The sequence below is a fragment of the Apodemus sylvaticus genome, chromosome 4 (assembly GCF_947179515.1).
Source record: "Apodemus sylvaticus chromosome 4, mApoSyl1.1, whole genome shotgun sequence".
Lineage (NCBI taxonomy): Eukaryota > Metazoa > Chordata > Mammalia > Rodentia > Muridae > Apodemus > Apodemus sylvaticus.
The window spans coordinates 11,936,474-11,958,725 of NC_067475.1; the positions used below are offsets into that span (position 1 = coordinate 11,936,474).

General features: G+C 43.5%; 1 protein-coding gene across 11 annotated transcripts in view; it reads left to right on the forward strand.

The window, feature by feature from the left end:
- The window catches only part of Adgrl2 (adhesion G protein-coupled receptor L2), a 175,144-nt gene extending 172,766 nt beyond the window's left edge, over positions 1–2,378 (forward strand). For 8 of the 11 annotated variants that reach the window (XM_052178963.1, XM_052178962.1, XM_052178966.1 and 5 more), the window contains one exon: positions 294–2,378. In XM_052178963.1, the coding sequence (XP_052034923.1) occupies positions 294–1,048 (755 nt within the window). In that variant the 3' untranslated portion in view covers positions 1,049–2,378. The remainder of the gene's footprint in view (positions 1–293) is intronic. The other 3 variants (XM_052178969.1, XM_052178971.1, XM_052178972.1) reach the window with 1 other exon arrangement.
- The last annotated feature ends 19,874 nt before the right edge of the window (positions 2,379–22,252 follow it).

Here is a 22,252-nt window from a genome sequence, read left to right on the forward strand (position 1 = left end):
GACCAAAATCTGATTGATGAACGACTGTGTCCCCCAAATTGATAAAGTAATATTCTGTATGCCATTTTCCCTCCCTGGAAAACAGTATCGTTTTTTTATAACACTTCTTCCTGTTATGTAAGGGTTGCAACTGTTTACCGTTGGGGATTCGGGAAAGCCCAGCACCATGGGAGTGTTAGGTTTCAAATTCAACTTTGTCCTGAACGACATTAAAATGTTTTGTATAGGAAAAGTGAAGTTTCTCGAGGAAGGCGCAGAGGCAGTGACGGTAACGCCACCCTTTTCTGTTGCAGGACATTCACTGAACAACGCCCGAGACACAAGTGCCATGGATACGCTACCGCTAAATGGTAACTTCAACAACAGCTACTCACTGCGCAAGGCCGACTACCACGACGGCGTGCAGGTCGTGGACTGTGGACTAAGTCTGAACGACACCGCGTTCGAGAAAATGATCATTTCAGAATTAGTGCACAACAACCTCCGGGGCGGCAACAAAACCCACAACCTGGAGCTCAAGCTCCCGGTCAAACCCGTGATTGGCGGCAGCAGCAGCGAAGATGACGCGATTGTGGCTGACGCCTCATCTTTGATGCATGGTGACAACCCGGGGCTCGAGTTCCGCCACAAAGAGCTGGAGGCTCCGCTCATCCCTCAGCGGACTCACTCGCTTCTCTACCAGCCCCAGAAGAAAGTGAAGCCGGAGGCAACCGACAGCTACGTCTCCCAGCTGACGGCCGAGGCTGACGATCACCTCCAGTCCCCCAACAGAGACTCTCTGTACACGAGCATGCCCAACCTAAGAGACTCTCCCTACCCGGAGAGCAGCCCGGACATGGCGGAGGACCTGTCTCCCTCCAGGAGAAGTGAGAACGAAGACATTTACTATAAAAGTATGCCCAATCTTGGAGCTGGCCGCCAACTACAGATGTGCTACCAGATCAGCAGAGGCAATAGTGACGGTTACATCATCCCCATTAACAAAGAAGGGTGCATCCCCGAGGGGGATGTCAGGGAAGGACAGATGCAGCTGGTAACGAGTCTTTAATAGTACAGCGAAGGGATTCCTAGGGCCACATGCAAGTATTAATTGATAAAGACGCTGCCAGCCGGCCCTGCAGCTCCCTCCCAACCCCGCCGGAAGAATCGGCTCTGTCGGCCCATGGTTCTCCACTGTAGGAAAACAAAACAGACTGAACCTCGACGTTCTGTGAATTTTTATAAAACATGCAAAAACTTTGTATATATACAGAGTATACTAAATTGAATTATTTGTTACAAAGAAAAAAAAAGAAATGCCAACCAGGTATTTTACGTTTCTGCTGCTGTGTAGAGAGATTGTAAAACAAACAAGAGACCCTCCCTCCCGGCCACGTTACTTACCTGCGGCAGTTGGTGAACTGAGTCTGTAAATAGGGCCCTACTGTTTTGTTTTTTGTTTTGTTTTGTTTTGTAGGCCTGCATTGTATTATATACAAGACGTAGGCTTTAAGATCCTGTGGGACAAATTGACTGTATCTTACTTTTCCTGACAAGACTTGGAAAAGCAGGAGAGAGATTCTGCACCCGTTTGCACTTCCCTGCAAACCTTTTACATTAAGGCAGCAGTTGAAACCATGTAAAACCAGTAGCAATCAAGCCACAGGCCTTATTTCATGTTTCCTCAACTGTACAATGAACTATTCTCATGAAAAAAAAATGGCTAAAGAAATTATATTTTGTTCTATTGCTAGGGTAAAATAAATACATTTGTGTCCAACTAAAATATCATTAAAGTAATTTTAAAAAGAGTTTGGAGAAAGCATTGTGTGGAGCTCTTGGTCCCACACAATAGGCAATGTTTCTTCCTCTTCCGCCCGTCATGGCGACCTCTGCCCATCTGTTGATTTCCCACTGTGGACGGTGTCTGCTGTGACGACTTAGTCCTCTTTCTTACATTTAAATTTCTTATTGCCAAAAGAGTGTGTTTTATGGGGAGAAAACTCTTTGAAGTCCTGCCATGCCTTGCACAAACGTGGGGAAATCTAGAGGTCTTGAGTCAACCCTCTGTTTATTCTGGAACGGAGGGCGAAGGGGGCACTGGGCACCTCTCACAAACTTTCTAGTGAACAAAAGGTGCCTATTCTTTTTTTAAAAAAAAAAAAAATAAATAAAAATAAAATAAAACAGAAATATTACTCTTCCATATTCCTTCTGCCTATATTTAGTAATTAATTTATTTTATGGTAAAGTTCTAATGACATGTAAATTGTTTCAGCAAAGCTCTGCTCTTCTTCCAAGCCCTTTGTGTAAAGATGTTAATGAGGAGCCTATCACTAATATCCAGTGTAAAGTTTAACACGGTTTGACAGTAAATAAATGTGAATTTTTTTCAAGTAGTAACGTGCACTTTTATGTATGTTAAGCAGTAGACTCAAACAAGGTGGTCCTTTCCAATCCCATCTCCCTCTCTGCTTAGGAAACCTCTGACTGTAACCATAGCTACGTAAAAGAATGCGAGCAAATTTGCCTGCTTATCCTTTGCAGTGAGAATAGATTCGTATCCTAATTATCTCTCATACAGACACAAAATCTGTAAAATGAGCTGTAGTGGGAACCAAAATTGTGTAAAATAAATGAAGGGTTGTAATTCTAACACTAAATTTGAACAGAAAAATACACCTGATTTTTTTTTTTTCCCTTCAGTAGATTTATAAGTATTGTGCAAAGGATAGATTCCTGAAGCGCCTGCTCCCGGTTTTTGAACCATTAGAAAGACACTGCTCGGAGTGGCAAGGTCTGTAATGACAGGAAGCTCAGGCTCCAAATGCAAAACGTACAATTAACTTTCCACAGACAGATCCTTCTGGTTTGTAACATAATCATCGCTAACAAAGTCTCCCCAACCTTGGTCTCCTCCCAATGCTTCTCAGTGAGATATCACTTTACATGGACACAGTGGGATATGCCTATGGAATTTTAAAAGGCTATTTTTTCTTTAGAAAAATATTTAGAAATATTTATTACTATATGTATGTGTGTCTATACCACACACAGGCCTGCTATACTCGGGCAAGGAAAGATGTAGTTACAGACTACATGTGAGCTGCCATGTGGGTACTGGGAACTGAACCTGAGTCCTTTGTAAGAGCATCTCTACTGCTGAGCCATCTCCAGAGCCACAAGGGAAATAATTTCCAAACTTGTCTTCACATAGTTCATGGAAGACACAGTAGACCCTAGAAATGTTTGAAAACAAGCCATACGGTCATGTGTCATCAATATCCAAGCGGGAACTTCCATCAGTCAGAAGCTCAAGGTCCAGGTTTTACCACTTTTCTGAGAAAGAGTTCATGTGATTGGCTAAAATGCCCAGAGGTGATGAAACTGTTTGGTGGAAGAGGATGTTTCGAAAGTCAGCACTGGTGTTTCGGCCTCGTTGCGTTTTCTTTCTAAGAGTCTTAAACTCCACACTTATTTTTGTATATAAACTGGACAGCATCAATCTGCTTTCATCATGAGTTTGAAAAAAGAAAAAAAGAAAACTTAAAAAAAAAAAAAACCGCAGGAAAGGTCCTGTGGATGGCCCAATATTTCTCTCCCAAGTCGGTTCTCAGAACTCGGAAGTATGAGAACAAGTACTGGATCCCGAAGTGGTTAGTGGTCTGTTTATAAAACTCATTTTCACTAGTCTTTACCCCAAAGAGTACAATTTGGAAATTCACTCATCTTTGCTGCCAAAATGTTTTTAAAACAATCCGAAAGGAATAGGTATATATGTTGCTTTCAACCCCCTATAGGATTCCTCCTAGCACAAGGTAATTTTTAAGTTCAAAATTTACGAATCTAGTGGCTAGATTTGTGTGTGCACGTGCACACATGTGAACGTGTCTGTGTGCACACATGCTCACACATGAGCGAAGGTGCACTGGCACCCTTATGTGTTGTGTGGATGAACTGGTCTTTATGGATCGACATGTGTCTGTCAGAAGTTAATTTTAAGGTGTCTTCGTTAATTACTTCACTCTGTTTTTGAGAGGCTCCCTGAACTCAGAACTCACCACTTTAGAGAGAATGGCTAACTAGAGAGTTTTCAGGATCTTCCTGTCTCTCCCTGCAACACTGGGGTTACAAGCACAGGCTGGGATCCGAACTGAGGTCCTCAGGTCTGTGGAGCAGTCACTTTTCACTGAGCCATAGATCCAGCCCCAACCTTTTTCTAAAAAAATTTTTTTCTAACTGCCGATGGCTTTTCTATTTGCTCACTTGCTTTGGGTCTGCCTGAGTATTTCTGGCTACGTAGTTCTTACATCTCTGGATGCTTGTCTTGATGAGCTTATAATTTACAATATTGCTTTAGCATCACCTTCCCTGGGAATCACTCCTCTTTGTCTGGTAATAAGAAGAAGGCTGTTGTCTGTTTATCTTAGATGTGCTTGATACCATCTCCACGTCCACATTCACTTTGAATGCTTTTTGTAGTCAGTTATACAGAAGCTGATACAAATGTAAAAATGCTGTCAGGTCCATCTCATTCACCTTCATTATGGTAGCCAGTAAAACACTAATTGAGAGAAAACCGTCACTGCAATCTCTCTCTCTCTCTCTCTCTCTCTCTCTCTCTCTCTCTCTCACACACACACACACACACACACACACACACACACACACACACAAAACAGGACAAATTCCTTGCCTGTCCTCAATAAAAGCAATTTTCATGTGCCTTTTATTTCCCTGCGGGCAAAAGAAAGATGTTGAAGATGTTTCACGTATTCAGATGAGTAGCGCAGTTGGTGATGTGTGCTCCTCTCCAAGCTTGGAACGTGGGCCTGCCCTGATTCCATGGAGGTGGGAAGGGTCCAAATATTTGAACTATCAAATTTTTACTCCTTATAATTTTTCTATTAAAAAAAGAAAACCTTGAAAGGATTGCCTCCCAAGAGGATTTCTGGAAGGAATTCAGCTTGTCTTATGTCTTGACCCTGACGTTGTCTTTAAGGATGATCCTCCCCACCACATTTCACAAAGAAAACAGTTCCAGATCACCCCTTTCCATCAAATGACCACACTAAAAAAAATCTCAAGCTTCAGTAGGAAAATTTACTGGCCAGTGGAAAAAAATGAAATGAGGTTGCTTCCCAGTGTAATAAAATTAAGATGTTTTGGGTGACTGTATCTCCCTGGCGCCCACTGCCCATTGCTTTGAGACGCCAAGGAGCACACACGGAGCTCAGTATGGGCCTTGAGTTTGACTACGACTGGATCCGGGAGCACCATGATGGCCTTCACCACTGCTCACAGTGGGAATTTCTGCTGGGTCAGATTGAGTCTCCCAAGGACTATATATAAGGTTAGCTGAGACTGAGACCACCACCAAGCCGGAAAATGTGAACATTGGAGGTTAAAGCATCTTCAAGCAACATGTGCTTTGCCCAGATTCATAACAGGGAAGTATTTAGTACCTAGTGGGAACTGACAGGTACCCAAGTTCATCTCAAGGTCATGAGGCCACTGACCTCGGCTGTCCGGAGGAGCATCTTCGAGTCAATAACAAACAACAAAACATGAATGATAACTTTGACATTCTGGGGTAATTAATGTGTGTCTTTTTCAACAGACCGCTCCCCGGGACTCTGGCTTTCCCCTCCCTCCCCTGAAGGCATTCCTGCTTTTCTCAGAAGTCTTGAGAGGCAAGTTTGATTTTAAAGGCCTATTGTTTCTAGAAGTTTTCCTGAATAAAGATGTCATTAGGTATACAGGCCTTAGTGTTACAGATGAGCATTTGAAATTAGAACTAACACCTAGCAAAGCCAGTGCAGGTGAGCTTCTATACTCTTGGCCTGCTACAGATCACACACACATGCACACGCACACACACATGCACATCTTTCTCTTTTGAGCCTATTGAAGCTTGTGGAAATATTTAAAAGGCATAGTTATCCTTAAGCAAGCCAGTGCTGTGAGCCTTAAGAGATCAATGGTTACTGATCAGTCAGTGCAGTTTTTCTCAAGCATTTTCTCAAGTTTTTGAAGCATGACTCAGAGCTGTGGCTTTCTCATTTGACTTTATTAGGCAAAAAAAAAAAAAAAAAAAAAATTGGATAAGAGCCTGAGGGAAAGGAGGTTCAGTGACTAGCCCAAATTGGGCTCCATCTCAAGGGGAGGCTCCAAAGCTTGGCAGTATTACTGAAGTTGGGGTATACTTACAAACAAGAGCCTAGCATGGCTGCCTACAGAGAGGCCCAACAAGCAGCTGGAAGAGTCAGGTACAGATATTTATACCCACCTGATAGACTGAAGTTCAACCCTTGTAGCTGAGTGAGGGAAAGGCTGGAAGAAGTTGAGGAGGAGGCGACCCCATAAGAAGACCAGCAGTCACAAGTGACCCTGGGCCCCTGAGATCTCTCAGACACCGAGCCACCAAAGAGGCAGCATACCCCAGCTGGCACTCAGACAGCAGAGGACTGACTGGTCTGCCCTCAATGAGACAAGATGCACCTAACCCTTGAAAGACTAGAGGCTCCAGGGAGTGAGGAGGTCTGGTGGGGTGGAGGTTGGGGCATCCTCTTGGAGGGTGGGGTGAAGAGGGGTTTGAGGATGTCAGAGGATGGAGGATGGGGGTAGGAGGGATATCGACTAGACTGTAAAAAAGATTAAAGGTAATAATAATAGTAATAATAGTAATAGTAGTAATAATAATGGGGTTGACAGGACCACAGAGATCTAACAGGAGCAATCATGATAACTGTTGGAAGGTGTTGACCAGAACAAAGACTCACTGGTGGTTTTCTGACAAAGTATCAATCATAATGAGTAGTTGGCTTTTACATGTAAACACAGGCTGTCTGATGTTTAACAGATAGAAGGAGTAGCTTCGTGGGATCACTGTTTCATGTTGAGACAGGAATACATTTATTTGCCACCTTATAGCTTTTCGTAGTTGCTGAGGAAGTTCCTGGCCTGGCTGCCTCCTAATGCTGCGAGCTTGTTTCCTCCAGGCCTCTCCCAGTCCTCTGGGAGGTTTCTTTTACAGAAAAAAAGAAGGAAGGAAGGAAGGAAGGAAGGAAGGAAGGAAGGAAGGAAGGAAGGAAGGAAGGATTTTCTCAAGAGCTCCCAGCTGGCAATTGACAGCACCTGTTTCTGACGTCTTCTTTGACTGAGTCTTAACATCTGACCAACTCCAATATGCTTGGAGGTCAGAGAAGATCCCCCTCTCTCACGGTTTGATCTCTGCCTTCGATCAGAGACGGGGTATCTCTGTTGCTTTTGAATCCACAGAGCTGGAAAAGAAAATGAACTGGAGACCGTCTCTGAGGCACAAACTCCTGGTAAAGATAGTCTACTCAGCTAAAAACAAAAACAAAAACAAAACAAAGCAAATACAAAATCACTTCCTGGAAGCAGCTCCTTTAGCCAGGATGGAAGTCAAATGTGATGTTGACCTTCCTGGTTATTGATTTATTGCTTTGGCTATAACTCAATCAAAACACCTCCAGGAAGAAGCTGTGGTGTAGGAAAAATATCAAGATTTAAGTCACAGCATTCAGTTTTTGATCTTCACCTGACTAATAAAATAATACTGCTTAGACACTTTCCAGTTGAGTTTCCAGTTGAGCCAAACCACACATATTCTCTCTCACTCACTCTATCATACATGCACATGCACATGCGCGTGCGCGCGCGCGCACACACACACACACACACACACACACAAACCTAAGATGTTAAAGATTTTATTTTTATTTCCCTGTACAACCAAGCACTAAAAACTGCAAAAGCTGTGTGAAGAAAAATCACTGTACCTCGGTTTCCTTGTGCTCTTTTGACACGTTATTTACATTTTGAGGGTTTTCAAATATTGTCATCTCCCTGTATTTTCACTGTCTGAACAGAAACATAATGTTTTGCTTTAAACAAGTGAAATTTTCACTAAAATATGATGGCTTCCAGGGCCCTGCCCCTGTGGACCTTTGTGAGAGTTTTATGTCCCCTGCCAACTAGGCCTTCCCACATGCTGGGCAAGAGGGTTGCACCCAGGCCCCTTGCCCCTTCTGAACCCTGGCAGGAAGTTCCACAGTTGCTCTCAGGTCCTGAGGCCACGTGGTTTGGAAGCAGAATTTCGAGTGTGCTTACTTGAGCTCAGTTCTCTTCAGCTTTGGCCACAGGCTGACCCTGAACACTGCCAAGCCTGCTCTGCTCTGACCGCTGAGACCTCCCCAGCAGCCAGTCTGCAGCTAAGCCTCCTGCACCTTGCTTATGGGGGGCTACTTCCGAGGGGAGGGGAGGGTCCTGTGGGAGCAGGGCGTTGCTCCCTGGGCTCCAGCCGGGCTGAGCCGGAGCTTCTGGACAGCTGTCATGGCTGCTGAGTGGTTATTGATGCTCTGGCCTCTGGCCTTGCTCCTGCCCCTCCCTCTGTCCCTTTCTTTCCATCTAGCACTTTTCAAATTTTGGGGTTTTTTTCCTCCTGTTTTTGTTTTGTTTTGTTTTGTTTTTTATTATTACTTTACTATTACGACCATGCTTTTTAGATATCATCTTTTTGTTTTATGATTTAGCCTTTCTTATTCATGTACATGTATTTTTTTCCTATCTCTGTTCTTTTCTGCCTCTATACTCTTCTAGCTTCATAACCTTTTGTTTCTCAAAACTCTTAAGCATTAGCTGGGCATGGCGGATCTACCTGTAATCCCAGTACTCAGGAGATGTCCACACAGGAGTGGACTGATAAAAAAGAAAGAAATAGGGCAGTGGTGGCACACGCCTGTAATCCCAGCACTCGGGAGGCAGAGGCAGGCAGATTTCTGAGATCGAGGCCAGCCTGGTCTACAGAGTGATTTCCAGGACAGCCAGGGCTACACAGAGAAACCCTGTCTCTAAAAAACCAAAAATCCAAAAATCCAAAAAAAAAAAAAAAATAGAAATATAAAAAAGGATACTGATAAAAAAGAAAGAGAGAGAGAGAAATAGAGAGAAATAAAGGAAAGAAAGAAGAGAAAAGAAAGGAACAGAAAGAAAGAAAAGAAAGAAAATCATATATTTTTGTTATTGTAAAATTATATAAATTACAAACTATAAAATTGCCTGTATTTACATTTTTCCTTATTTCTATTCTTTACAAAAATGACTCCTCTCCCTGACCCCCCCCCCCACCTTCTGTAGCAACTGCCATTTTACCCCGCAGCAGCCCAGGGGACATCAGGAGAGGGCACTTTAAATTGTAGAAACTGAATGGACTATGGGAAGAATCTCGAGTGACAGAGAGATGGGAAGTAGATTGTCCCTACTGCTGTCCTGGCTGACAGCTGGGTCACTTCAGTGTGCTGTGTCCTCTAGTGACACTTCCGCGACTCTTTGACCTTCCAGTCATTGTCCCATATCTGATGCAACTTAACCTTCTAACCCTAACCCTCACCCTAGTTCGTCTTGCCCCTACAGGTCCATTTAGAAGGGACACTTGAGTGACTTATTTTCCTACAGTTCCGGGAATATTTAACTACTTGAATCAGTTTAAGTAAAATGTAGCCAAACTTTGAAACTGTCAGAACAAGCACAATGGATTCGATACTTTGGTCCAGCATCACTGGTCAGACCTCATACTTTGATCTCTAACTCACATCACTGCCTGATTTTGGCTCACTCAATAAAGAAAATGAAGATGCTAGGTGTTGATTTGGGGGAGCGGGGCATTTGCCATCAGTTTGGGACTCTAAAACTACAAACCTACACGGAAAAACTTTGACCCTTCAGCAGTGAACTTTTGATGACCTACCCAGCTGAAAGCGCTGGTTTAATTATGTAAACATACCCTCAGAGTTCATTATCTAATATAATAATTATGACATCTAACATTTATCTAAAACATCTAACATGTTTTAACATACATTGAAAAGGCAGCAGCTCTTTGAATATTTATCCATTCCTTTCATATTTACCTGATTTAGTGTTCCTTTATATGTAAATATATTAGTGTCGATCATTTAATGAAGCAGCGGTATTGGGATCAGTGCAGTTTTGACTTCTCACAGACACAGGCTTAAACCTCTTCTCTCTTACTTAACCTCTCCTAAATTGTTTCCTCCTCCGGAAAATTGGAATCAGCCTACCTTGCCCAGGGTTGGCCGGAGGATTATCGGTAATATATGTAAAGAGCCTCCCTGCCATCCGCCACCAGACAGGCAGTGACTCCATAGCAGCCTCTTTCATGAGGAAGATATTGTAAGCAGCATAAATACCTCGAGACTTCAAGTTTGAGAAAAACGATTGGCCATTGAGAGTTTCGGTTCACCATTAGCTTCCTCCAGCTGCCTGGCCAGGAAATATTTTCAGGTGCATTCTGTGAGCAGTGGCCCTGGGACCCCAGGTTCCTGTCTGTAAGGAATGCCTTCCCTCATGTGGCCCAATGGGATCCTTGACTCTGTGCGACAATCTGAGTCACAGAAAGAAAAGGAGAGCGAGCCTCAGGAGTTCCTGTAGGACTGATTTAACTAATTAATTAATCTACAAAGTACACACCTGCCCAGCTTCCCCTGAGTCCACTTCCTCTTCCTCTTGCATCTTCCTGTCCTTTCCTGGATGTAGTTGTTTAGTTCCTTTCTCTCAGTGGTTGGAGTTAATTTACTAGTTATTATGGGATGGTTGCACAAAGTAAAAGAAGCCTTACCCTGCCCGGGTTATGGTGATGGATGCCCACTGAACACCTATTTTTGTCTAAACTCTTTATGGAGAGCATCGTTTCACTTGTTTTCAAGATTCTAATTCTTGTACCAAGTGTGTGACAAAATACTCTGTATTTTATAAGTGAAAAATAGGCTTGACAAGGTGGAATAACTGTTAAAGATGAAAACTTGAGTCAACAGAAAGTCTGAAGACTTTATTACTGCAAATGGCCATCCCAGAAAGGAAAAAAAAGATTATTTGTCTGTTTGTTATTTAGACAAGGTCTCTCTGTAAAGCCCAGGCTAAGCACAACCTCCTGATCTTTGTGCCTCAATCCCTCATGTTAAAGAAAAGCACTTTCCTTTTAAAGGATATTTACGACTCAATAACACAAAGGCTCAGCTCCTTTGAGAACATGAGGGAGAGATCAGTTGACTGATGGAGTCCAGAGAAAAGTTTATTAAGGAGATGTGTTGGATCTGGGTTTTGGAGGATAGGTAGGAGTTTGCTGGATGAATCCAGTGTAGAGGAATGAGGTAGGGAGATAGGAAAGTACAAGAGAAGCCGCGGTAAGGCAAGCACTGGGTGAGCCGCAGAGGAAAGGCACAGTGGGCACGGTCAGGGTGATAGCCCCGACAGCCGAAACGAGTGCTCTAGTGAGCTCAACTTTAAGGGCCAGGGGCATCGTGCCCAGGCCCCAGCAAAGAAGAGCAAGCAGTGTTAGCGCTGGGTGCACTCTCTCACATCAGCTTCTAGGGCTGGAGACGCGGGGCAGACATCGTTGCAAACCGAGGACTTGGCTAGTGGAGGGAGCCTGGGTCAGGTCGCATCGGAGCTGAGAAGAACATGGAGGGAGCATCTGGCTTCCTCAGCATTACTTAGTCCTGACTCATTCGGAGAATATGCTTCATTGTCCATTCTTGGTGGCTGTGAGGAATCCCCTGAGAAGATTCTTTTGAGGGGGGAAGTGTTTCTGTCCTTGATCCAGTCCTGGCAGGAAGAGTTTGGCAGCCATACTAGCTCCCATCACGACAGTGGACAGGAAGCCCCAGTAGCTGGCCACTTCCTCCTCCCTGGATGCCATCAAGGACCCTCCGCCTGTATTACAGAGGTACCCACGTCGCGAGAGAGTCCTCCCTGGGAGCATCCCAAACAGACGTGCCCAGGGGTGGTTTCTCAATCCAATCAAGTTGTCAAAACAAAACACCACAGTTAATACTTCTTAAATTTCCTCACTAAGAACATAATATAAGTAGTTCCTACATCAAGAAACAAATACAGAAACACGAACTTCCTCTGTCCAGCATCTTATAATTCCAAATACAGTACATCTGACTTCCAGCTCTGAGGTTCATTCCTGCCTACATTTTAACTGTATAGGCATGGATATTACAATATAATACTTTCCATGTGGTTAGTCAACTTTGTGTTCACCAAATTCACCTTTGCAATAGTGTGCAGCTGTGGTTCTTGCCTTTTGTTGGCCGAATAAAACTCCACTAATAACATTACTACAAGTTACTTATTTGGCCTTGGATTCCTTTCCTTCTGTCCTTTTAAAAAATGGTCAGCTCAATACTTCAACAAATTATAGAGACTCCGTCTTCGTTCATAGAGCTGAAAAGTGCAGTGTGGGGAGTCAGATCCTGTGCCATCTTACTTAAAAGCCTAAAGGGCAGTAAAACATGAACTCAATTTAGTATTTAGACAAGAACTGTAATATTCGATGAATTAATCAGAGATTGTTATGTTTAGGGAAGATTCCTAGCTTCCAAGAGCACTGTGAGGAATGGAGAAGATTACCTGGCACGCCAATAAACATGCCACCAGCAGAGGCCATCACTGGTTCTCACGTGTAGAGTATCCTTGCCAGCAGGTCCACTATTCTAAGAACTTGACTTGTATTTCTTCCCATGACCCAGCCCAGCCCCCACCCCCCAATCCCATCTCTGTGGAGGTAGGCTGATGACGATGCTCAACCATGCTGCTGTGGCCTTTCTTCCTACCCCACCCTTAGTAAGTGACCAAGGGGGTGATGCTCAAGTCCACGCGTGGGGCTTCAGACCCAGCGTACCAACCATGCCTTTATAAAATGTCAATTATAACTCATGTTGTACTAAGGATACTGACCTAACCAGGATGCCCACCATGAGGAACTGACGTGTACAATAGAGAGGTGAATAGTGAGGAAGACTTACTGATTTAAGACTCTGGCGAGACATTGTTGCAAACAGAGGGCACAGGTAATAAAAAAGAGCCTGGGTCAGGAATGAAGGAAACATACAGCAGGATCAGGAAAGAAAGCAAAGATAGGGGAGTGAGAGCTTAGCCAGTGGTTGGGATCCTGGAGACAAGGAAGACAGCTACACGTAGTTCAGACTCCTCCTCCTGGGTTCTGGCATCCTAGTTGAGCGCACTGGTCTCTTGACTGTGCTAATACGTTATCTGCATAAAGTCTAGCACACTGCTCTTGCAGTGACAAGGTGTCCATGTTCAAAACTTTGCTTTAGTCTACTCTGGTTATTCCCCAGTGACGCTCTTCCTTTGTTATTGCACCTGCTGTTGCCGCCGCAGCAGCCACAGCCACAGACTCAGCCACCACCACGGCCACCACCGCCTCCTCCACTGCTGCCACTATCGCTTCTGTTAGCGCCTCTGCCACCAACCCCATGAGCTGCTGAAGGCCCATAGTCAGTGAAAGAATATGACTGGCTCAGATTTTGCCTCCAGTTTTCCATCACTGACTGCAGTTTGGAACTGAACCGTCTGAATAGGCATCAGAGGTCAAAGCCCCTTCAAGAGGTTAAGGACCTAAAGGATAGAAGGAGCAGGAGGTTCTGTGAAACTTGACCAAGATACCCTGTGCTTCATGATTACTGTGACAACACTCTGATTGTGAACAACTTAGGGGAGGATTACTTAGCTTGTTTTATAGGTCACAGTCTCTCATCGAAGGACGTTGGATCAGGAACTGAAGCAGGAACTTGCTCAAACCACGGAGGAACTCTGTTAGCTGGCTTGCTTGCAGGCCATGCTTAGCTATCTTTCCTCCACAGACCAGGACTTGAGGCCCAGAAAAACTGCAGACACGGAATTGCCAATGTGCCACCCATGATGAGCTAGGCTCTCCTTACAATCAAGACAATCCCCCAAAGACATGTCCAGGCCAGTGTGATCTGGGCAATCCCTTAGCTGGGTCTCTCATCACTTAGTGACTGTGTCAGGCTGATTGTTCAACTAACTAACTAACTAACTAACTAACTAACTAACTAACTAAGTAACTAACTAAGTAACTAACTAAGTAACTAAGTAACTAACTTACTAACTAACTTACTTTCTTTGAAAGTCACAGATTGTTGGGGGTTTTTGTTGTTCTTTTATTTTTATTTTTTTTTTCTGGAAAGTCCAAAATCTGACAGCACATTTTCTTGGAAGGAGCTGCCTTTAGATCAGTGTGGTTTGGGCTTCTGTGTCATGCTCTGTTTCAAGGTGACCCAGTGTTGCCTGTTATTCATCGTCACGAGCCTCTTCTCATTATCCGCCTCCCTGATTACTGTTCTGCAGGTTGATTGGAACTGTATTCAAGACATTTGTACATCATAGTTCCTGGACACATCTATATGTTAGCAAATCAAGTATGATTTATCTCTGGAATTATTGGCTAGGGTCGGCTTCTTCTTCTCGATGCCTGTTCTCTCTAGCTTGTAATTTTAATTAACCCCCGCTCCCTATTCTCCCCACCCCAACCCCAAGAATGGGGCTAGCTCTCTGGCAGGAGTCTCAGCCTCTGCTGGAAAGCTACTCTGAGTTTTGCATTCAGATTCCATAATCAACTTGGGACAGAGGGTCAAGGGAGAAGTCAATTTAAAGTTGCAGCTTGTAGGAAATAGAATGGCTTTTCCATTGGGGGGGGCAGTGCAGGATTGAGTTGCTGTTAGAAAAACTAGATTTGAAAGTCCAGCTACATATATCCACCATGTCCAGTTCTGCCTAGGGAATCTCCCTTTCCAAGTGCTGTCACGCAGCGGGAAGTTGACCCCCACTTCTGGAGAGTCCCAGAGTCTCCTCTGTCACTTCTGGAGGGGATGAATTGTAGCTGCCATTGCATGGTGACTTACCGCTGTTTGTTTAAACAAAAGGGGGTCAGGGAACAGAGGAGGTTGGGTAGACTCTGGGCCTTCTGCACTAAACTCCAAGTGGTGGGATCGCAGGTAATCTTCATCGTGTCCAACTTATGTGACGCTGGGGATTGAACTGAACCTCGGGCTTTGAGCATGTGAGACACGCACGTACCAACAGCCCCAGCCCCGGCCCTGATTTTGGCAGCGTTTGGCACCTGTACTGCTTTCTTTTCTCTCATCTTGCTTCCTAGAGGCATTGGATTTCTCTCCCGTTTTGCTTCTATGCTGAGAAGGTAGAGAGCAGCTTCCTTGGTAGGCCTATCATGCGGCTGTGGCAAATGTCTGCACACGAGCAAAGTTCAATTACTTCCTGAATATGTAAAATAATCGGAAGACAAACCTGCTTTGAATTTCTGATTACCCTCTCTTTCCCCCAGATAATATTGTATTGTTTCTCCAAAGATCTAGTATCTTGAACAAGATAATTATATTTGTACTAAAATGCAAGTCAAATTTCTCCTTTCTGAAAAACAGGAGAGGTGCCGATTTCAGAAAGATTTAGGTTCAAATTTAATCACTTTCTCTCTGAACTTCAAGTGAAATTTAATTATCCTGATCTTGACTTAACACCGAGGAACACACAAACAGCACAGGCAAGAACAGATAAGAACAGAGCATTGCTGAAGAGAACAAAGAACAGAGATAAAGTTTGCAAGATTTAAGAACGTCATTTATATAGCCAGTTAAAGTGCCTGTCTTCCTTTTAAAAATGGCAACTGGTACTAAATAATATTGGTTTGCTGTAAATATGAGTATTTATCCATAGCAAGTTGGTGCAGTCTCGATGTTCCTGGGCCCATGTTTAACAGGGCACTGTAAGAAAGATTCACTGTTATGAAGCGAAAGTGTTTGAAATGAAATACAGTATCCCCGAGGCTTTTATAACCCACTAACACTTAGAGGCCTTTTTATTCTAGAATCTAGTTTGATCATCAGAGAAGCAGTATAATCTTTGCCCTAAATGAAGAGTGCACAAAAGGCACTGATTTTAATAAAATTAATACTTCATATTTGCTGTGTTAGTCAGAGGCCTCCAGAGAAGCAGAACCAATAGTGTGTGTGTATGTGTGTGTGTGTGTGTGTGTGGTGTGTGTTTGTATATGTGTGTCTGTATGTGTATATGTGTGGTTGAGTGTATATGTCTATATGTTTCTGTGTGTCTATATGTGTATGAGTGTGCATGCATATATGTGTGTCTCTTTGGGGGTGTTGTTCATCAGCTTAGGAAAGTTGTTAAATCCATAGTCTCTGGGGATCTTATAATAGCTACACCCCTCTATGCCCAAGCTATGAAGCTGAGAAGAGAGAAGTGTGTTCTACTCAGGTTTTTCAGAGACTGGCTAAGAACTATCAAGCTGCAGAGGCCAGTCATCTGTTTTTAGGTTCACAAATTTAAATGTTAGTATCTTCCAAAGTTAGTTCTTCCAAACTCTAAGTTTTAGAGTTTCCATGTTTGCATTCTATCAGAGGCATGTACAAAGAAGCACTCCCTGGCCTCTTTGCTTCGGCTCACCTTTTAAAATATCACAAGTAGCTGGACTTTACACATCACAATCAGAAATGACTGGTGAGGGGGATTGGGAGGGTAGACGCTGGATCACGGGGTGGGGAGCGTTCAGAGCGCGAGACTCACAGAGAGAGAACCTCAGATGAGACTGCAGTCCCCCTGCTCCTCCTCCTCCTTGTCCTGTGCATTGAACAGCTCACCAATTCAACCTGGTTCCCTTTTCATGGACAGCAGCTAGGGAGCGCTGGGCGTACTGAGCACCTGTTATTGAGAGACTATTTGAACAGGTTGCTTCAGTTTGCCCATCTCCAGTCCATCCCATCTCCATTCCATGCTGGAGATGGGCTGCTGAATTACGCTGCCTCGGGCACACACTGCATTACATCTAACCTTCCTGCAAGACGCCCCTCCACTCCCTGCTCCTAGACAGTCCAGGTAAGTCCTTCCCAAGGCTCTGCTCCCTTCTTGGTTTTCCCACCCTTCTTATGGACAGCAATGACCTTCAGAGCTGACTGACCCTGTACCAACCTACACGCCCTACACTAGACATCTTCACCTGGCCATGCCCACATCCCACCTCTCATCCGGATGGCGAGCTGGTATCTCATCCCAGGACTGCCTTTATTGTGTCTTGTTTGTCTGAGCTGCCTGCTTCCTCCAACGGCTCTCTGACATCTGTGCACCAAGATCCCACCAGCGGTAAGCAGTTTCAAGGAGTTTGCTCCAATGTAAGTATGCATTTCTGATTTAGGGTTTTATTTATTTATTTTTTTAAGATTTATTTATTGTTATACTGTAGCTGTCTTCAGACACCAGAAGAGGACGTCAGATCTTGAGCCACCATGTGGTTGCTGAGATTTGAACTCAGGACCTTCGGGAGAGCAGTCAGTGCTCTTAACCGCTGAGCCATCTCTCCAGCCCCTGATTTAGGGTTTTAAATGCTATTATATACGGTTCCCAGCTCAGGGAGTTCCTCAGGTTTCCCTTCCTGTGCAGCAGCAGCCTCTGTGCAGCTCCTCGCATGAGTTCTTGACATGGGTGATGTACACCTTCCATATCTGAATGGGCAAAACTCTTTTGGTAGGTAAAAACTATCTGTCCTAACTTATACTGTGTCAAGTACAATTAAAATGTTAGTATATAAATATTTAATATCTTCTGGAGAGCAGTGATAAACTGGCAAAGTAGTAAAAGAAGCCAAAACTTTAGAGAAATATACAAAGTCTCCAGAGACAGTAATCCAAATGGACGCAGAATCAATCTTGCAGCTTTCATCAGGGACTTGTACTGAAGTGTGTGTGTGTGTGTGTGTGTGTGTGTGTGTGTGTGTGTGTGGTTTCCTGGGGTCTTGCTTTGTAGCTGAGGCTAGCTTGTAACCCATTATGGTCTCAGACGTGCATCGGTCCTCTTCCCACATGCTTGGATTATAGGTTTGTGCTATGACCCCTTATTCAGACCTCCAACAAATCCATTCTAAGTCATCATAGCTGTCACTTTCCTCCTCCTCCTGCCCTTCTGCCTCCTCCTCTTTCCCCTCTTCCTTCTCTTCCTCTTCCTGCTCCTCCTCGTGCTCCTCCTCCTGCTCCTCCTCGTGCTCCTGCTCCTCCTCCTGCTCCTCCTCCTGCTCCTCCTCCTGCTGCTTTCCTTCCTATCTCATTCTTCCATGGTGCAGGGATCTAGCTCATATCCTCACAGATACAAGGCAAGCGTTCTCCCACTGAGCTACACTCTGAGACATGAGCTTTAATTTGGCTTGTTATTTTATTTATTTATTTATTTATTTATTTATTTATTTATTTATTTATATTTTTACTATTCTGGTACAGGAATTAGAGGACAATTTCTGGGGCCTCTTCTGCAGCATGACCTCAAATGGAATCTAAAATGATGTTTACTTCAAATGCATACTAGGACACTACACTGGTACATCTGTTAGTAATTTAAAGACTATCCTGCTGAAACTTGAATGTAGTTGGGCAGTAGGATGTTTATCTAGAATGGCTTAGCCCTGAGTTCTGCTTCCAGCATCACAAACCAAACAATAACAACAAAACCCCACCGGCCAGTGACAGGACCTGCTTGATGAAAACAAACAAAAAACAAAACAAACAAAACCAGTAGGAATGTCTACCTTCTAAATATGTGTTTCCAAACCAGTCACATTATCCATAAGGCCAGCTTCCAATAGCCACACCTCGTACCCTATGCATGTCTGAATCCTAGACTAACACTCATTGTTATTTCTTTCTCTAAATCTACTCCTTAAAAAAATGAGAGCAAATTGGTTGTATGACCCTTTCTGGCAAGATTTGAACCAAAGCCTGTTCGCCTGGAGAGACACATATGAGAAACGATTATGTCCACATCTGCCTTAGTGAAGCGATGGATTTCCTGGGACTGTGTGGTGGAGCATGCGTGACACTCTGCTTACAGGAGTTTGGGTGACTGGAAGACAGCTGCATCATCAAGAGCATGGGTTAGGACTCACGGCAGCTGTCCTGTCCCTGCCTCTCAGTTATTTACTCCTTGCGGAGTTCTTCAGAGAGACCTGTTGATGTTTCCTGTGATTCCATAGGAGTAGAAGCCTCCTGTCCCCCTCACTGAGGAAACACCTGCATCTGCAGACAATAGCTGTGCAACAGTCCGGCATTTGAGATGATACACTGTTGCCGGGGGTGAGGTAGGGAAAGTGAAGACACTGGTAACCAGTTCTTTTTCATGACTTTCGTGCATGCCAAACAACGAGTGTCCTGAGATTGCCTAGTCTTGCCTCAGTCAAGAAGGAAGCCATCTCCAAGAATATGTAAGAATTGGGATTTGGAAATGTAACTGGAGTAACCTTCCAACAGGCTCAAGAGCCTGTTACTCTTGCAAGAGTAATGAACTGGGACAATGACAGTCGGGGCCCCTACTGAGTAAATGAAAAGGGCCATCATGATAAAGCATAAAGAATAGGAGAAGAGGGGCTGGAGAGATGGCTCAGTGGTTAAGAGCACCGACGGCTCTTCCAGAGGTCCTGAGTTCAAATCCCAGGAACCACATGGTGGCTCACAAGCATCCATAACGAGATCTGATGCCCTCTGCTGGTGTGTCTGAAGACACCTATAGTATCTATCTATCTATCTATCTATCTACCTATCTATCTATCAAATAAAATTTTTAAAAAAAAGAGTAAGAGAAAGCAAACACTCCGGGCTCTCTTCTCTCACACATTGTTTCACCGTGAGAGGTGAGCAGAGGCCTGGAGAGGAATGATAGCAAAGGTTTTCCACAACAACCTCATTGAGCTTCATGATTAACCACAGCTAAATAATACATTTTATCTCATTTATTTTACCACAATTTTCAAAAGCACTTTGGGCATTTTTAGTTCTTTAGCATAAAATTATCAATTATTTAGTTAAAATTAATTTTAATCCATTTATAAGGAATGTAATATAGGCCTAGAGACTAACTAAAAGTAGTTTTGCTCAAAAGGTAGACCATTGGTTTCTAGAAGTGATGAACATGAAAGAGAATCTGATAGCACCATAAAAGTACTGTGACTTTCTGTGGAGGTCGACAGGGTGTAACTTGACAAGCAAAAACAACCAAAAACTCATGAGTATTCAGAACTGAAATACCGCGCCACTTCGGCAGCACATATACAAAACTGAAATATTCACAAGTTAGGATTCGGGTTTTTTGTTGTTGTTGTTGTTTGTTGGTTTTTGCTTTAAGTTTAAAGTGTAGATTAAAAAGATCTAGGTAAAGAAACACCATTTGCAAATAATTAGGTTTTTTTGTGCAAACATAATTAGATTACAGAATATATAAAGCTATACATAGAAATGATAAAAAATCATAAAATAACATTTTATTATAATAAAAATGTTAAAATACAGCTATTATCATCATGTTCACATAAGTATGATCATAAAGATCTGGTTATTTAATCAAATACTGATTCCACCATCATAGCAAGATGGCTAAAATTTCTCAGTTATTGTTTTTACTAAGCTCGTCAATAGCAAGTCCGCTTTGCTCTGTTTTTACTTTCAGGAGGTTACGTGAGAAACGTAAAAGTGAATTCAGTGCAAACACAGAGAATTAGACGGTCAAGACCACGATGTAGCAAGCCCCCCAAAGGCGGACGGTTCTATAATCTGAGGTGAGATTATGCCGAAGGCTGAGGATATAGGCTTAGTACAGTGTTGAAAGGAACAAAACTGGGTTCAGTTTTGTCAAAGAATGAAAACAGGAGGTAACACTGCAGCAAGATTTACATTATGCTGGCAGTGTTTTGGTAAGATACCAATTTTGTAGTGGGTTATGAAAGGTGGTTTGAAAATCTTTTTGTGTTCTATTTAAAAGAGAAGAGGATTTTTCTTTTATCTCAGGTGGTTCTGTTTTAGGGTCAGAGATGTGCTCCAAGCCTTTCTCCAGGCCCCCTTCAGAGCTGAGGTTCCAAGCCCAGACTTTATATAAGCCAGCTTTGCCAAAGCATGTTTTAAATAGATTGAACTTTTTGATAAAACTGGCTTTCCTGCACTCGGCTGTCATATTCTTATAATGTGCTTGGAGTCTGCTTACACACAGCACCGGACTTGTTACGAGATCAAGTGAACGGGGCACATTATTTGCCTCATGAGACGAACTTTCTCCGAGATCTGTGAAGGGCGGGTGTTCGCTGGTTTATAGGAACAAATGAGATGAGGTAACATGTGAACTGCATAAGACAGAGAGGCCAGAGGACACGCCACAGCCAGTCACACCTTCCACAGAGGCAGCGAATCAATGAGTATCGGGGAAATAAAGGAAAAAAATATGCACACACATGCACATGCATATATACACACATGCACATGCATATATACACACATGCACATGCATATATACACACATGCACATGCATATATACACACATGCATATGTTAAATATACACACACATGCACATGCATATATACACACATGCATATGTTAAATATGCACACACATGCACATGCATATATACACACATGCACATGCATATATACACACATGCATATGTTAAATATGCACACACATGCACATGCATATATACACACATGCACATGCATATATACACACATGCATATGTTAAATATTTATGAAGAGGTTCAAATTTCAAAGATGCCCCTACTGTGGTGCTACAGGTAATAAAAATAGCAACAATACTCTTACAGAGAATTCTGACTGCTGCACGATTAAACCTCCAGGAAGATCTTGCAGGCTGGGAAACTGGCTCAGTGAGTTTAGTACCTACCATACTTTGTAAGTGTCAAGATCTGAGATCAGGTTGTGAGGAACCTCTTCGGGGGTGGGGGGGTGACAGCATGTTTGCAAATTCCATCACCAGAGAAGGGGGACAGTCAGAGCCCAGAAGCTTTGTATCTAGTGAGGGACACTGGCTCAAAAACTAAGATGAAACCGCCTGACTTGTCGTCTCACCCCCACATGGGCATACACATATGTATGTGTACATGCATACCCACATGTACACATCCACACAAATGTGGATACCACATACCAACACACATGCACACACAATGCTTTGAAAAAGGAACTATCATTCTCAATTTCTAATAATTCTCACTATGCTGAAGAGTAGCTAAGAGAAGTGAGAAGATGTGGGGGTACTGACGCACCATCCGAGGAGTCAGATGGCTTAGGGACCATTAAGACACAGTTTTAGAAGCAGTGTGGTGCCCTTCTGGACAGGGCAGCACAGATGTGTGATGGCACTGTATGCTGTTCTCACTCTCATGGTCGGTGGCTTCTGGAAGCAAGAGCCTTAGCCTTGAGACCAGGAGATGGTTCAGATAATAAGAAGAAAGAAAAAGGAGAGGGAGGTAGAAGAGGACTTTCTTAAGAAACAATAGGAAATGGGTTTGCAGGATGTTACCTGATAATTGTATGTCCAGGAAT